This window comes from Loxodonta africana, chromosome 16 (genome assembly GCF_030014295.1).
Source record: "Loxodonta africana isolate mLoxAfr1 chromosome 16, mLoxAfr1.hap2, whole genome shotgun sequence".
Taxonomy (NCBI): Eukaryota; Metazoa; Chordata; class Mammalia; order Proboscidea; family Elephantidae; genus Loxodonta; species Loxodonta africana.
Genome location: NC_087357.1, coordinates 43811801 through 43829041, shown reverse-complemented (window position 1 = coordinate 43829041; position 17241 = coordinate 43811801). Strand labels below are relative to the sequence as shown.

At 42.1% G+C, this 17241-nt stretch overlaps 1 protein-coding gene across 1 annotated transcript; it reads right to left on the bottom strand.

Annotated features, from left to right (window-relative positions):
• Nucleotides 1-3208: 3208 nt before the first annotated feature.
• Nucleotides 3209-13377, bottom strand: ANKRD1 (ankyrin repeat domain 1). Its single transcript, XM_003409240.4, has 9 exons — nucleotides 13254-13377; nucleotides 12458-12637; nucleotides 11413-11550; nucleotides 10979-11086; nucleotides 9630-9728; nucleotides 7777-7875; nucleotides 7506-7604; nucleotides 7280-7378; nucleotides 3209-4044 (listed from the first exon to the last, which is right to left on the bottom strand). Exons 1-9 carry the CDS (start codon nucleotides 13278-13280, stop codon nucleotides 3934-3936), a joined length of 960 nt encoding a protein of 319 aa, XP_003409288.1. The 5' UTR covers nucleotides 13281-13377; the 3' UTR covers nucleotides 3209-3933.
• Nucleotides 13378-17241: the final 3864 nt, after the last annotated feature.

Here is a 17241-nt window from a genome sequence, read left to right as displayed (position 1 = left end):
TACCAGATAGAATGTTTGCCTGTGTTTTATTGACTATGCTAAGGCATTTGACTGTGTGGATCATAACAAGTTATAGACAACATTGCGAAGAATGGGAATTCCAGAACACTTAATTGTGCTCATGAGGAACCTGTTCATAGATCAAGAGGCAGCTGTTGAGACAGAACAAGGGGCTACTGATTGGTTTAAAGTCAGGAAAGGTATGCGTCAGGGTTGTATTCTTTCACCATACCTATTCAATCTGTATGCTGAGCAAATAATCCAAGAACCGGCTACATGAAGAAGAAGAACAGGGTATCAGGATTATAGGAAGACTCATTAACAACCTGCGTTATGCAGATGACGCAACCTTGCTTGCTGAAAGTGAAGAGGACTTGAAACACTTACTGATGAAGATCAAAGACCACAGCCTTCATTATGGATTACACCTCAACAAAGAGAAAACAAAATCCTCACAACTGGACCAATGAGCAACATCATGATAAACGGAGAAAAGCTTGAAGTTGTCAAGGATTTCATTTGACTTGGATCCACAATGAACACCCATGGAAAAAACAGTCAAGAAATCAAAAGACTCACTGCATTAGGCAAATCTGCTGCAAAAGACCTCTTTAAAGTGTTGAAAAGCAAAGATGTCACCTTGACGACTAAGGTGTTCCTGACCCAAGCTATGATATTTTCAATTGCCGCATATGCATACAAAAGCTGGACGATGAATAAGGCAGACCAAAGAAGAATTGACGCCTTTGAATTGTGATGTTGGTGAAGAGTATTGAATATACCATGGACTGCTAAAAGAATGAACAAATTTGTCTTGGAAGAAGCACAACCAGAATGCTCCTTAGAAGCAAGGATGGTGAGACTGTGTCTCACATACTTCGGACATGTTATCAGGAGGGACCAGACCCTGGAGAAGGACATCATGCTTGGTAGAGGGCCAGGGAAAAAGAGGCAAGGAGATGGATTGACACAGTGGCTGTAACAATGAGCTCAAGCATAACAATGATTGTGAGGATGGTGTAGGACCGGCAGTGTTTCATTCTGTTGCATATAGGGTCGCTGTGAGTTGGAACCGACTTGGTAGCACCTAACAACTGCAACGTACCAGGTAAGAAGACTTGGTGGTTGACTGAAAAGGAGGAGTGAGGGAAAGAAAAGGTCAAGAACAACTTCCAGGATTCTTGACTGGCCATTGGATGTGCCCTTCACTGAGAGAAGGAAAGACAAAAGACTGATCAAGGGCCAAGAGCTGAGTCAGGTGGGAACATGAGGAGCTTATAAAAGTTACCCATTTGTGTGATGGAGACTTGGAATTTTTGCCTGAAGTGTTTATCCTTCCCATTAGCAAAGAGAACTTGGATTGGCTTTATTCCAATTGGATTTATTCCACATTGTCTCTCATGCCCTCTGCCTCTGTAGTAGTGCAAATATTTATATGTGGCAACACGAAAGTTTTTTTTTTTTCCTTAACTCCTCACTTTTTTTCTCCTTTATCCTTCCACCTTTTTTGGAGAGGGGGAGTTGAAGACATTATGAAAATAATTTGATTCCATAACACCACATTCAGGTTACACCAAGGGAGACATCAGTACTAGCAGGTTGTCTGGTTGTAGGTGCTTTACTCTGAAGAATTAGTAGGACTCTGATCCTTAAGGATCTGCCAGGTTAGAGCCAGGACCCTGCAGGGAGGGCAGAAGTCTGGCAAAAGGGGATTGGAAGAAAGGAAGATGACAGAACGAAACTTAAAATGCTTGCGGTAGGTGGACTCTGTGGATTGACAGGAGACTAGGTAGTGAAGTAGAAAAATATCTCAAACCATCCTCACAACTCTGTGTTCACGGCCATGCTAACTGAAAGACTTTCTACACACCCTCCCAAACATTAGAGACGTATCTAAAAGGTTGTGTATATGATCCTATCTGGAGTGAGCTTTCTGGGGGGTACTTGTCCTGGTAGTTCTATGTTCCACATTGGCCTTCACTTACCTCCATAAATTTCTGCAAGTAGCAAACTGTCCCTATATCCTTGCCCTTCCCCATGCTCTTCCTGCTACCTGGAACACTCTGCTTGAGTAACTTATCCTTTAGACTCACCCTAAAAGTCCCCACTGCAAAGAAGTTTCTGTAGAACCGCCCCCTCCTCATCAAATTATGTGCCTCCACATCAGGGAACCATCTACCAAGTGCCTATGGCAATTAGTTTTATATTGCCGAAGGATCTCTCACAGCTGGTGATGGAAACTGCAATGGCCAATTGAAACTGCTCATTAGCGCCACTCCTCAAGCATAGGCCAGGGAGGAGGCTCTACACGCCATGCCTTAGTTACCCCTCTACTCTGTATTTTACACCCTCACATAGGGCTCTCTGTACTTTTTCTGTCATTAGGTTTACTACAGATTACTACTATATATTTATTTCTGTCATTATTTAATACTCGTCTATTTCAGGAGGCCAGGGCAGGGATGATGCGTTTTTCTCACCACATGTCTGAGGCACCTGGCCCAGCGTCTGGCAACAAAATAACTTCTAAGGTCAGAAATCTTTGACTGGGTGTGTTCATTCGTGGGAAGCCGTTGTCACTGCCAGCCCGTGCCCACAAGTGGTGCAATTAAGAGCTACGGCTGCTAACCAAAAGGTCAGCACTTCGAATCCACCGGCCGCTCCTTGGAAACCCTATGGGGCAGCTCTACTCCATCTTATAGGGTCGCTATCAGTTGGAATTGACTCACGGCAATGGGTGTGGTTTTGATTTCTTTTTTCTGCTTAGTCAAGCCCTAGTGGGAACGTCCTAAGAAACACTTGATTAACTTGCAGTAATCGCTGTGCCCACCAGGGGTCTCTGTCTCCGCATCGTTGGGCCTGAGAGACGTTTAACTCCTTTGTACCTGTGTGGTTCTCTCAGCCTTGTTGCTCAAGTGTGATGTTGGCACATCACAGCTCACACCTGGAAGCTTGTTAGACACACAGACTCTCAGGACCCACCCCGTCTAAATCAGAATTTGAATTTTAAACAAGACCCCCAGGTGATGTGTATACAAATTAAAGTTTGAGAGTGCTTCCACATTTAAAAATGTGGAAGACAATGAAAAAACTCCTCCTAAATAGTCTTTTTCACATGGTCCTTTCCCACCATACTTTATAGAAAGACTGAGAAAGAGGTTTGGAGTTTGTTTGTATTATGAATATAAAATGTACATACAACACAATATACATTTACACATTTACAGTTTGTATTTACTTTCATCTTTTTTTTTTAGCAAATTCATTTCTGCACGACCCAGTTGCCCGCTCTGTCCACTACCCTGCCCGTACACTCATGACATTCTCGTCACCTTGATACAGTGCATGACTGGGTAACAAATACCAGGCCCAGAGGTGAAATGGCTGCCTTTACTGTCCTTCTCACGGAATCCCTTTCACTTGACTTTGCTTCCTTTCTTTCCTGTCACTATATGCCTTCCGTTGCCTCCTTCAAACTTCAGCATTAAAAATTCAGGAGAAAAGAGGGCTGCAATGATCACCTTTGTCTTTTAAAGACACCTTGAAATATCTTACATGAGTGAGGTGATACCTAAGCCGGCACTTCCAGCATTGCTCATTGTTCTCATTTAAGAACCATTTCTGGGAAGGTTCTGGAAATGTATATACAAATTAAGCTTTGATCACCAAATGATGACCATGAAGGGTCTAAATACCAGTGGCATCAAGGTAAATAAATAAGCTGGGATAAATAAAAATAAATAAGGTGAATTTCACTCAACTAATGGAAATGTGAATACCTATATCCCCGTGCTTTCTCAAAACTTCATTAGGTACAGCTTTACCACAGTTTGATAAACCAAAGCTAGGTTTTACAGCTAGTTGCTCTTCTCTTGGGTCGTGCTTTCAAAATGTCAGTGAAAAGCAGTTGATGAAAGTCCGTTGTTATTGCCCTTAGAAGGTAGCTATGCGAGAGGCTTTGTAGGAGTTCTCTTTGAGGCTGTCAAATATGGCTTTGGTTCCATTCTGCCAATGCAGCACCAGATCCATTGGGGTCTTCCCAGCCTGATCAAAACAAATAAGAAAACTTGACTGCCAGGTGGGTGGCATCTATACATCCACATACTCTCTCTGTGTATGTTTAACGAGGTAACATACAGACGCATGTTACAGAGTGTTTAATGTTTACTCTACGTGTGTTTTGGTGTTTATATTCAAACCAGGCCTTCACTTTTCTCAAGGGGATGGTTTTGGCATTTTAGGTTAGTAATGTCTTTTCCCTGTGGGGGTTTCCCCAGGTATTGGTAAAATCCCTGGTCCCTAGACACTACAGTGGCAATAGTACCACTGCAAGTCATTTTGAAGTTAAAAAAAAAAAAAATGCCTCTATGTATCTCTAGAACCTTGTAGAATGCATGTGGGGAGCTCGTGGTATCCCTCTTGATTGAGAACCAGTTCCTATTAATTTGGAAAATGATTTCTTGATTGATAGAAACTGGTGGTAAACGAGCTGCTTCAACCCTTTGGCTTAAGTACTCAGGTACTGCACTGCCACAGTATCATTACTGCTCCTGGGAGCAGATTTCTCAGAACTCAGAATTTACATTGGGCTGTCCCAGAAAATTAACTTCTTGAAGCTGATGTCAGAGACATATGTGAGTAAATAACTTACTAAAACCGAATGTTTATTTCCATTATCTATGTGTCTCAGGATATTTATAAAAATTAAAACTGCGTCACCTCTCAATTTTTGTCTTTACAGATGAAAAGTCCTAAATTTTTCCACCTCTATTTATTCTGAAGTATTTCTACCTCTTTAACTCAGAGGTTACAAACTGGCAGCTATGAGATGCAAATCAGCCTGTAGACCTGTTTTGTTTGGCCCAAACAGAGCTTCCATTTGTTTTAAGTTAGAATTAATTGGCAACATTTAGAAATCCTGAGATTTCCCAATTGGATTTGTGACCTCTGTGAAAAAAATCAAAGGAACTGGTAACACAGTACCCGTGGTTCCACACAGCCACAGTGGACTGGCTTGGGGAAGGGCCAACATCTTTACAAGGGTTAGGTACACAGAACCACCAGCCAACTATTTAAAAATTTCATGTGATCTGCCGGGCCCCTGTAGGCATTTGAGTTAGTGGCCTTGTAACCTTTAGTTTAAAACTTACCCACCTCCGTGTGTCTTTCTTGAAGAATACTATCAGTAGACATGAAGACAGAGTTTTGGACAAGGATATAATAATGTATTGTGTATTATTATTTCTAGTTACCTTCAAGATGGCATCTAGTAGCTTATTGGTCTTTTTTGGAAACATCAATACATTGGGTCAATGAAATTAATAGGTCCAGAATGCTTTTTTGGAAACTTGTTTGTATATTTTGGGTTATTCTCTAAAATTCTTTTCACTAAAAACCCAAAAATTACTCTCTATTAAAGTACAACTCCTGATTTTCTGCCTACTTACACAGTTTCCCTAAGTCTGTATGCTAGTTATCTCTACTGCTAGTGTCTCACTGCCTTAAAAAAAAAAAACATAATTTCTACAGCTTTGCAGATTTCATTGAATCTACTTTTTTCAGACAGTTTTAAGAAATATTAGCTAAGACTAGCCCCACTATTAAGCTTGAGGGAACCCTACAGTTAACACTGTCCCATCCCAAGCAGTCTCCATTTATCACTATTCTTTGTTTCTGTCACCAAGCCAGTTATTTTTTTAATGATAAAATATTCCTCTTGGTCTCATAATAACACAAATAAGAGGAGAAAATTATTCACACTATAAGATGACTGGGTTTTTTCCTTCTTAGCAAGTGATTCACCAAAAGCTTCTTTCAATTTTTTCTTCAGTAATTTACACCCTTTCCTCCAAGTGGTATTTTTTAAGCTTATATTAGATGATGTTTGTCTGGGAATTGTGACCATGAGGAAAAGTTAATTATGTTCCCTGCTTAGAGGAGAAACTAAATTAATGCTTATAGAAGGGACTTCAGGGCCCAAGAAAAGGAATTATTTTGTGGGATGTGCAGACAAACTGGAAAATGAATGGAAATTATCTCAGAAATGTAGGCAAAAGCATGGCTACCCTGGAAAAAAGTTGACACATTTCATGTTGGTGTAAGGAAGAGAGGACCATTCTGAATTACTCAGGTTGAATATTGATTCATTTGAACTCATTGGCCCTTGGCTGCCCTGGCCACTGTAAAACTTTACACCATTTTGGGGAACTATCCCAGGTCTTGCACAGCCAAGGATGGCCAAGGCAGACTGGTCTTCCCTGACACAGGTGTTTGTGAAGGTAAATAGTTTTGACCATCTTTTATTTTCAAGACCAAATTTTAAAAGTTATTAGGTACCATCATACACTAGGAAACCCTGGTGGTGTAGTGGTTAAGTGCCTTGGCTGCTAATCAAAGAGCCGACAGTTCGAATCTGCCAGGCGCTCCTTAGAGATTCTATGGGGCAGTTCTACTCTGTCCTATAGGGTCCCTATGAGTTGGAATCTACCCAACAGCACTGGGCTTGGTTTTTTTATTATACACTAAGGAGCCCTGGTGGCACAATGGTTAAGTGCTCACCTGCTAACCAAAAGGTCAGCAGTTCAAACCCACCAGCTGCTCTGCAGGAGAAAAGCCCTGGTGATCTGCTCTTGTAAAGATTTCAGCTTAGGAAAACCTATGGGGCAGTTCTACTCAGTCCTGTAGGGCTGCTAGGAGTCAGAATCTACTTGTTGGCACATAACAACAACAACATATTATGCACTGAAGTCATCCAAAAAACCGGTTGCCATCAAGTAGGTTCCAACTTATGGTGACCCCACGGGTGTCAGAGTAAAACTGTGCTCCATAGGGTTTTCAATGGCTGATTTTTTGGAAATAGATTGCCAGGACTTTCTTCCAACATACCTCTGGGTAGACTCAAACCACCAACCTTTTGGTTAGCAGCCAAAAGCGGTAACCATTTCAGCACCCAGAGACTCCCACTTAAGTCATATCAGTCCCTACATCTTTCTCCATCTCTGATCAAGTGACCTGAGTTATTGCCAAGGTTTACAATGTAGCACCCAGAGACTCCCACTTAAGTCATATCAGTCCCTACATCTTTCTCCATCTCTGATCAAGTGACCTGAGTTATTGCCATGGTTTACAATGTCCTTATCGGAATTGACAGAACATTTAAACCATCACAAGATTCCACCCTCCATCAAATACTACCATTGTGGGAATATTTTCACATATTTAAGAAATGCTTCTGTAAATTACAAAGCCCAAAGGTAGTGCCCCTGTTTCTAGTACTTACACAGTTCTTGATGTTGAGATCGGCGCCATACATAATCAGGAGTCTAATCATTTTATACCGATTCAGTCTCACGGCATCATGCAGAGGGGTATCTCCTTCCTAGAGAAACAAAAACAAACAAACAAACAAACAGGCTCAGGGTGGCTCTGAACCCAGAAAGCGGACCCTGCAAGAGAACCCCGGGTTGGAGAGTGATTCCAAATAAATAAGGAATAAGGCGACTCACTCTGTCTTTGGCGTTGAGGTCCGCCTCACATGCGATGAGATGCTCTGCGCATTCGTAGTGGCCGGTCCTCACGGCCACATGCAGCGCTGTGCTGAGCAACTGGGAAATTGCAAACACTGCTGATTGGCCGGGAGCCAGGGCGGAGACTGCCCCAGACCCCAAGGCACATCGGAGGGGGAGAAATGGGCACTAGGGTGCCTGTACTGGGCTCGGGCTTCAGCTGACTGCAGGGACGAGGCTGGGAGGCAGAGACAGGGAGGACGGGAAATACCTTATCTCGGGCGTTGATTTTTGCTCCTTTGTTCAGCAGCAATTTTAAGACATCCAGGTTTCCTCCACGGCTTGCCCAGTGGATGGCTGTGGATTCAAGCTAGACCGGGAAGTAAATGGACATGGTAATGTCAGTAAGAACCTGGTCAAGGGAATTAATACTTGGTTTCTGAGGCCCAAGAGATCCTGAGGTTTGTTAGGACTTCTTTAGTAACAGTGGGTTGCTCTCATCTAGACTGCTAATTCTAACTATTGTAGTTGAAAATTCTTGCCAAATGTTTTAGTTGAACTGTACATGTGAGTGTATGTACTCATGCGTGTATTTGTGTGCGTGTGTATCATTAGGAGGCTCTTCAGAAATCTACTAATTAAAAAAACATAAGAACTACCATTTGAGAATTTGCTAAGTTCTACCATAGCGCTACACACTCGAGGCGCATCTTTCCCCACAGCAACGTTTTGAGGTAGGTGTTACTATGCTCATTCTACAGATGAGAAAGGCAAGGCTCCAAAAAGTTCAACGTACAACAACAAGAAGAACACACAGCTAGGAAGTGGCAGAAGAGATACTCAAATCCACATCTGGTCAGAACTTCTAACCATTTTTGCCAAATACACACGAAAGTTCTAGACAAATGTATTAAAAAACCCAGGCAGTACTTAAAAACTTGGGCAGAAGGACAATAGCCCCTTCCAAAAGGTTTTAATTCAGATCTCACAGATCATCCTGGGTCCTCGTTGGTCTTTCTCCACCTCTTGCTTGTTCTCTGCTGTCATTCATGCTAGCACAGCCTCTACCACCACCGCTCTCGCCTGTGGTCATGGCGCACCGTTTTGTTTCATCCAGGGCTCCCTTACCACTGCTCTATTTGGTATGGCCCTGGCCCTCCAAATCCCACCCCTGAGATTCTTAGCGTGGCACAGTGGTTAAGTGATTGCCTGCTAACCGAAAGGTTGGTGGTTAGAACCCACCAGCCTGTCCATGGAAGAAGGATACAGGCAGTCTGGTTCCATAAAGAATACAGCCTTGGAAACCCCATGGGGCAGTTCTGTTCTGTCCTGTAGGGTTGCTATGAGTTGAAATCGACTTGACTGCAATGGGTTTTACATGCAAGCATTATTATTTTTTTTATTTCTTCTACCTTTTTTTTTTTTTAATGTGTTTTTCTTTTGGCTTCCATCTTGGCCAAGTCCTTTGCAAGCTTTGGGTATCCACTTTCCACTTTGCTCTGAAGTCAAATTGGGCTTCATTTAAATAAATAAAGCTTTTTCTAAGCCCAAGCTTCAGTGTGTAAAGTATGCTATATACTGGTCTTAGTAGAAATCACAGTGGCCGAATTACTGAGGTCTGAGAAGCAGCTACGTTCTGTAGATGCAAGTTAGTATACAGTCTAGCCCCAAATCTCATCAATGGTAATCGGCATCTGTCATATAAAGTGTGCAGCTAGAGAATGCTGATCCATTGCTGGCAGTCCAGGGGCCATGAGCAGGTTGCCAGGTATAATGGAAGGCCAGGGGTGTGCTGAAAGGCCAGCACCGAATGTATTATTTCTCAGTAATGCTACTGACTTGATAATGACCAAACTGTCTTACGAGGATATTGAATTCTGTTCAACAGCTTGTACTTCCTTCCTTTCCCTGGAACACTCCTCTCCTTTTCAGTATGTATGGAAAATACTTTCCACATGACCTAGTCCCATCTCCCAACTTTCCTTTGTATGGAGAAATGAGCTTTTACCCAGTTCTTTCAGATCAATTTTCAATCCCATCAGCCCAGATATTCATTGTAGGTTTTCTCAAGCTTGGTATAGTCGACTTATTTGGGCTCATTTCCAAGCAAAGAAATATATTTACCATATCACGGAATTCGATCTGGGCTCCAGCTTCCATTAACTTCTCCACAATTGCCAAATGTCCTTCCAGGCAGGCTCTATGAAGAGCTGTCCGTTTATACTGTCAGGGTAGAGATGAAAAAAGAGATAGCAACGCATTTGAGAACGTGCATAAATCCTTTCCTTTTCAACTAAGAAGCACAAGGCTGGGGACTCTGATGACCTAATTGATAGAAACTCGAGAGCATATTTATGAACTAGAAATGTCAAATCTACTCAAATTGCAGAATAACTAGCACAACTATCCTACAACTGAGATTTGAGCTTCCTGCAATGCACGTTTCTAAATGCTCAGAGGTCTACGTTGAGGGATGCAAACTTAAAGGTTCAAAACTACCTAAATGCTGAGTTTTCCTTTTCTTGAATTTTGTGCCTCTGTGGTTTGTGTAGCATCTGCCATGCAGATCAGTTGGTATTCTTCTATCTAGGATTGTAGCTAGGTTGAATATCAAAAAGTATTCAATTCATTTTTAAAAGAAAGATTTATTTCTGTAGTTCAACTTTAGAAATGATCCCCCATTTCAGTTTATGAGGAAAAGAATGCAAGAGGGAGTTATGTTTTCTGATAAACTGACTTGAAATGAATGGATTAATAGACTATTAAAGCTGGAACAGAAGCCCTGGAGATGTAACGCTTAAGCCCTCTGCTGCTAACCTAAAGGTTGGCAGTTCAAACCCACCCAGTGGCTCCATGGGAAAAATACCTGGCTATCTGCTTCCATAAAGATTACACCCTAAAAAACCCTATAGGGCAGTTCTACCTGATCACATGGGGTCACTGTGAGTTGAAATCGACTCAATGGCACCTAACAACAACAGAACTGGAACAACTTTAGGTATTATTTCACTCCAATACCTTCTATTTACAGATAAGGAAACTGAGGCCCAGAGAATGTAAATTAGCTGCTAAAGATCAAAGAGCCAAGTAGTGCTTGAGCTGGGACTTAGTTCAGCACTGATGTGTTTGGGCCCAAGCAAAGATGATGCTGAGGGTATATTTCTGCAAAGGAGACTCGTTGGCCCTGCCTTATTTCCCAAGGATCTAAGAAGTTAAAGACAGACTGAAAAATCAGCTAGAAGTATGGCAGAGTATAGAAAACAATATGATTCACAGCACTCATTCAGATTTTTTTTTTTTTGAGGGAGGGAACCACTGTGCTCTCCTATTTCGATCCTTGGCATATGTGCCAACAGCTGGGGAAACTATTCAGGTGGAATGACTTTGGCACCATATCAGCCAGGCTGCAGTAAAGCATTTAAGAAAGACAAAATTGATGAGCTGGATTTTTCAATACTTCGTATAAACCTTACCTCATCACAGACATCTGGATTGTTCTTGTCTGACAAGAATTTTTCTACTACTGGCAGTTTGTTCTCCAGGGCAGCCTTTAGAAACCTGGGCACATCCACAGGTTCTGTCTAAAGCCAAAAACATAGTATGAGCATTATTGTGATCTTTCCAGCATTCAACCAAACCCTCTACAGAAACTTATATCCATGTATAAGCCCTGGTGGTGCAGTGGTTAAGCACTTGGCTGCTAACCAAAAGGTAGGTGTTTCAAAGCCTCTCCTTGGGAGAAAAATGCGGCAGTCTGCGTCCGTGAAGATTATAGCCTTGGAAACCCTATGGGGCAGTTCTACTCTGTCCTATAGGATCACTATAAGTTTGAATCGACTCAACAGCGATGGGTTAATGGGCAGTGCAACCCCACACATGTAATACTACAAAACCAGACAGTCCTTACAATGATTTCAGGTTCTGATTCCTTAACGACTGGAACTTTTGTTTTCCTGTATTTTTTTCTTTTCTTGAGCTGAATGATTATTTCGAGGTCTTCTAAATTTTCAAGCTTTGATCTTTGTTCTAGTTTCTTCTTCTTGAGCTAAAATAGAAATTCACATTTCTTAATATGGTGGGTTCTACTGACAAGCATTCTGGTTGTGTCTAAACAAACTGCGAAGTCATTTTAGAAAAAAAGTTCGGGCAAAAAAAATTTTTTAAATAAACCTTTGACTTCAATTTAGACTTTCTTATTAAGATATTTGAGGGTCTAATTTTTCAGTTAATTCCTTCATCTTCACTTCCTTTGCTTATAGAATCAGCCCTTGACTCACTGGAGATACAATCTAATCTCTAAGTGTCTATTTTGTAATTACTGACATAAATAACCCCCAGATTTCTGTGGAATTTGTTTTATCGCCCTCAAAAATTAAAGTTTTTTTTTAACCTAAAAGAATCCAATAATAAGTGTAAAGTTCTGAAATATTAATACCTATCTCTTTCAAGTGGCCAACTAAGCAGGACCTGTGAAACAGATTGTCCTGGGACTGACCACAGCTAACTAATGTGTATTTTATCTGTGGTTAGTAAATAATAAAACTCATCCACAACACAGATTGTGTCAGTACAGATAGTGGACATCGTCAAAACAATAATCCATGGACTGCCAACCATGTCACTGAGGAAAAAAGTCTCTCTTCACTGGGATTACCTAGACACCATGTACATCAGAAATTCACTAGGTATGTTTTTCTTTCCAAGTCTGTCTTTCAATCAGGACACAGTCATAGCACATTAAATCATTGATTCAGAATCCAGAAGTGATAGTCTTGTTAAAGAATCATTTCCCACAACTGCCCCATAGAAGCTGCCTCTTCATGGGTTAGAATTTGATGAAGTCTTTGGAATGATTACATTTCTTTTGTTTCTTCTCTCCTTCCTCCCTGGCATTTCCATCCCTCACCACAGCCCCAACCTCCCACTCGTGGACTCCTCGAGAAGGTTCTTACCTCTGCCTCTCTCTGTTTCTCGCTTTGCCACTGTTGTTCCCCCACGCTCACATGGTGGCCTGGAAGCGTTTTCAGGTCATCTTGCTTCTCTAAAGTAACAGCAGCTTCATACTCTCCATCTCTGAAATCCTCAGGCAGGAACTCCCCTGTCTCACCATTGCCATTCTTTTTCCCTGTGACCTACAGAAGAATAAGATGGCAGGGTCAGAGCAGCAGAGCCTGGCTGGGTCACTCTCCACAGAAGATGCTGCAGGAGGCCCTTGGTCACTCTCCCTGGTGATGGCCCGCCTCGGTGCAATGAGTAGATACAGGTATTCCAGGATTGCCTTCAGGTACTTGTCCTGTCTCTTGTTTAAACAAAAGTTTCAGTTCGGTCAACATGTTTACATCTATTTTTAATTTGCTTATTCACATCTCTCCTAGGAAAGCCACAACCCCCTCTGATTATTTAAAATTATTCAATGTTAGGTCCTTTTGATGACTCTTAGCCTTGAGTTATAAAGTTTCTGGATATACAGCCTTGAAATAGAACATCTTCCCTAAGGCATTTTGATAATTACATGTGATTCCACACTTTAGTAATGGAACGAAAGAAGATAAAAAATGGACAATATGCAGATAATTCATTACTGGCAGTTCCATTTTTTCCAGTTTTACTTATTCCATCATATCAACCAACAGTTTTCCGCATATGACATTTTCAGAATACCTATGCACCAGGCCTGAAAGAAAATTTTCAAATAAAAACAAAGACTGAGCCAGTTTTCACTGAGTAAAGCTAATGAGTCTTACATACCAGCTCCTCCACTTTCAGTACCATCATGTTTGCCCGAAGTGGGTCTGTGTGTTTTGCTGCTGTGGAATGAACCCCTCCACACCGGTCAGCTTATATAGCTTGGGCTGGGTGAGATAATCTTCCAACCTGGGAACCCAAGTAACACCCCCGCCCCCTCAGCAGCCAACTCAGAGGCAGGTGAATTTTCATTCCAGACTCAGTGTCTGGGAAGCCGAAGAGGGAGGGGCCAATAAGCCAACCCCGCTGAATATGTGAATCAGGAAGAAATGTGAGAGGGCCATTCCTCTGGCAGTGACCACACCACTTAGCAATGTGAGTCATCCTATTTATCAAGAAGCCAGGGGACAGCTGTCTGTTGATATTGCACCACATTGCTGTTCTTTTCCCTTCGCTGTCAGCTTTCATATGACTAACCTATCAGGAAAATGTAAATGCCCAGTGTATCACACTCCCAATAATATCTTTCTGATAACCAGACTTATCAACACCTCAGTGGGGGGAAGTGATGCTTCAGGACATCCTATTCCTATGTGTAAATAGCCTCCGAGGAAAGGATCTGGGTCCTAATGGCACTTGTCTATATCTGTTTGGAATTCTCTGGAGTGAGGTCTGGGGCTAAAAAGGCCCCATGACATGCCACCTTACCATCATTATAAGAAATTGCAAGCATTCAGTAATGCACTTTTATTTCATGGTGTCACTGGACGGAATTAGCACATGACATACTTACTGTGTTCCAAAAGGGCATACTAACTGGAGATTCTTTCTTTCTTCAAAAGGATCCAAGTAGCCCAGGGATAGATTAAATGAAACCAAGTATTAGCAAAGGCACAATTTTCATTATATCATGAGCCAAAGTTCTCAAATGCTATGGATAAAAGAATCACCTGTGGAAATTTGTCAATAATGCAGATCCTAGGAATCTGTATTTTTCAAAGCACCTAGATGATTCTGATCCAACAAAGTTTGAGAACGTTGCCAGAGGGGTGGATGAGCTTTGCTGTAGGGAGGGTTGAAAAAGACTTCTGCTTCAGATTTGTATCTCTTAGGTATTAAATTAGGTAAAAATGTTTTTTTTCTTTTTACAGATCAAGGAGAGACTGGAGTTACTAACTTCAAAATCCTTTAAAACTTTATTTGTTCCAGGAAAGGAAGTGAGGAAAGGGAGATATCAATGGAGGGCAGTGTTAATTAGGCTGTTATTTTGACCTTTCTGTGTCGATCACTCCCCTAAACTCACCCAAGTAATTTAGTTAACAAATGTAGCTGCCACACTCTTCTTTCCCCCCTTTAATTGATTAGCCAGTGGGTAGTTTTTCTGGAACTTTCAAAATGACCCAGCAACTCCCAGAACTGAAACACTGACAGGGAAGAACCCTCTCAATAAGTCCTGTATCATCTGTTCTGGTCTCTTAATATCCCATCCTGAAAGAGGGTTTACTTAAAGGAAATCTCCTGGTCTTTTCTAAGAGGTGGGCACAGCTATTGCTATTTTCTTTGGGCCTTTTTTCTAAGAGAGAAGTGACATAGAAAAAATTTAAGCTTCTCCTACCATTTCTTATGACTTTTTGTTCCAGCCTGACCAAAACTGAGGGGAATGTTAGGAGATATCATTGAAGAAAGACCATAGGTTGATCAAGGGTCTCGAATATGGAATCCCAGAGCTGTCAGGGCCTTTGAAGATGGGGCAAGATCAATGCTCTCACTTTACAAAGAAAGATACTGAGACATAGAAACATTAAGTAATTTGCTGCAGAAGCATAAAGTAGTGGAAGGCTGAAGAGTTTTGATTTCATTCAATAGTGGCAGAGAGTCACTGAGCCAAGAGCGGATTTCCTGGGGCAGTGCTTTCCTGAACCCATTCAGGCCCCAGTGAAAATCGATGAAAAGATTCTGCAGCGTTCAAATCACCTCAAAGAATGTAAGTAAAAGGGGGTGGAATGGGTTTACCAAGCGCTGTCCTTCCTCTGACCATTTAATTATGCTCTCAAACCTGGCTGACTCTATCAGGGATGCTCCATGGATTAAGGCTACCAGGAAGTCTTGAAGAAAATTCTGCAGAAAAATGCCACTTGAGAAATGGTTGATGGAATGGGCGGAACTTAAAAGAGTGAGTTGAGCAGATCCTGAGGGGAGGGGGCCAGGACCAGCATAATCACTGCCCTGCTTGCCACCTCACCTTTTTCCATGTTGATCTAGTTTGGCATTATGAAACACGAGAGGATTTGCTTTGCAAAAAGAGATTCTGATGCATTTAGCTCCCTAACGACACTCAAGACAAAACTGTATTTTCAAATCATTCTTATTCATCAAAATTGAAAACAAAACTTCCCAACTAGTGGAGAGTTCTTTGTCATTTGTGTGTAAGGACCTTCCTTTCTTTAAAAGCTCACCTAGTAGAGTAAGTTCTGAAATTTGTATATTTGCCTTCATCATAGCTCAACCTGGGCATACCTTTTCCTTACCAAGATGAATTAAAACAACTAAGCCCTTACTTGGTTCTGCAATCGTTTAGCAACCCATTATCAACTGTATGGTGCTCTGGTGACGCAGTGGTTAAAGCACTCAGCTGCTAACCGAGAGGTCAGCTGTTCGAAACCACCAGTCGTTCCATGGGTGAAAGATGTTTCAGTCTGCTTCCCTAAAGATTACAGCCTTGGAAACCCTATGGGGCAGTTCTACTCTTTCGTAATGGGTCGCTGTCAGTTGGAATTGACTCCATGGCAATGGGTTTTAGCAACAATCTATGGTCAGAATGAACAGGGGAATGGTCTTTGAGCTTGGCCAGTATTACCTCAGGAGCCCTGAGGACTTATGCATTTCAGTAGATGAAATGACAGTGACCAGAGTTATATTCTTGTTTATAGCTGAAGAAAGTGAGAGGCAGAGAAGTAGGGCTGAAAGCAATTACTGCTATCACCTACGGATCACAAGATATGCCCAGACACCACTCGGCTTCCTGTGCCACATAGCTCAGCTCCAACAGCAATTTTGTCTTTCCATGTAAAACCTGAAGTTTAAGACATTGTACCTCTAAAACAGGGAGCAAAGGCACTGAGATAAGAGGGTGCCTGTTTGAGAAATAGTGAAGAGACTGGTGTGGTTAGAGGAGAAGCAAGTAAAAGAGAAATAGGCTATACTACAAGGGAGGTAATAGGGGGTTGAGTGTGGAACCCAGAGACTTAGTAAGACAGAGAACAGAGGGGCCCCCAAATCTGTGAAGTAACAAGAAACAGGTCAGGGCACAGAAATAAAGCCATTCCCCAGAGCAATGGGATAGGGTATCTAAAAATAGCCCGCAACTTCTTCATAGTTGCCTTTCAGAAGCGGCTGGAGAAAACCAGGCCCAGGGACATGCGCAGAACACCCACCTGTGACTGCTGTGTGACCTTCCACCAGGGGCAGTGACAGGCTATAGGCCCAGCCAGGGAATCGAACCCTGGGGAGCGAGAGACTGCACAGGCACAACACACCATAATAAGTTCTGCTACACATCCCAGAGGCCTCCAGGACAGGAGCCATCTTGGAAAGGTGCTGCACACGCACCTTAGTTAACACATCCCTGCCTGTGCCTATGAGTAAACATGAATCTTTTCCTGCCCAAGAACTTTTAAAAACTCGGGCCTGTCTTTTGTTCTGTGAGATGAGGGTAAGCCTTGCTCTAGGCCCTCCTTGTCTCCGCTTGCAAGCCTCTTCCATAAAGCTTTGCTCTTGTGGAAAACTACATGCCTTACCCGCTCATTCTTGACCAGTGAGAGGCAAGAACCTTATTCTGGTAACACCTCTACCCACACTTTTGATTTTTCTTATTGTGTTTTCTTAATTATGTTTTTTAAAAAAATCCAAACCTGTTGCTGTCGAGTCGATTCTGACTCATAGTGACCCTATAGGACAGAGTAGAACTGCCCCATAGGGTTTCCAAGGAAGGGCTAGTGGATTTGAACTGCCGGTTTCTGGTTAGCAGCTGTAGCTTTTAACCACATAAATT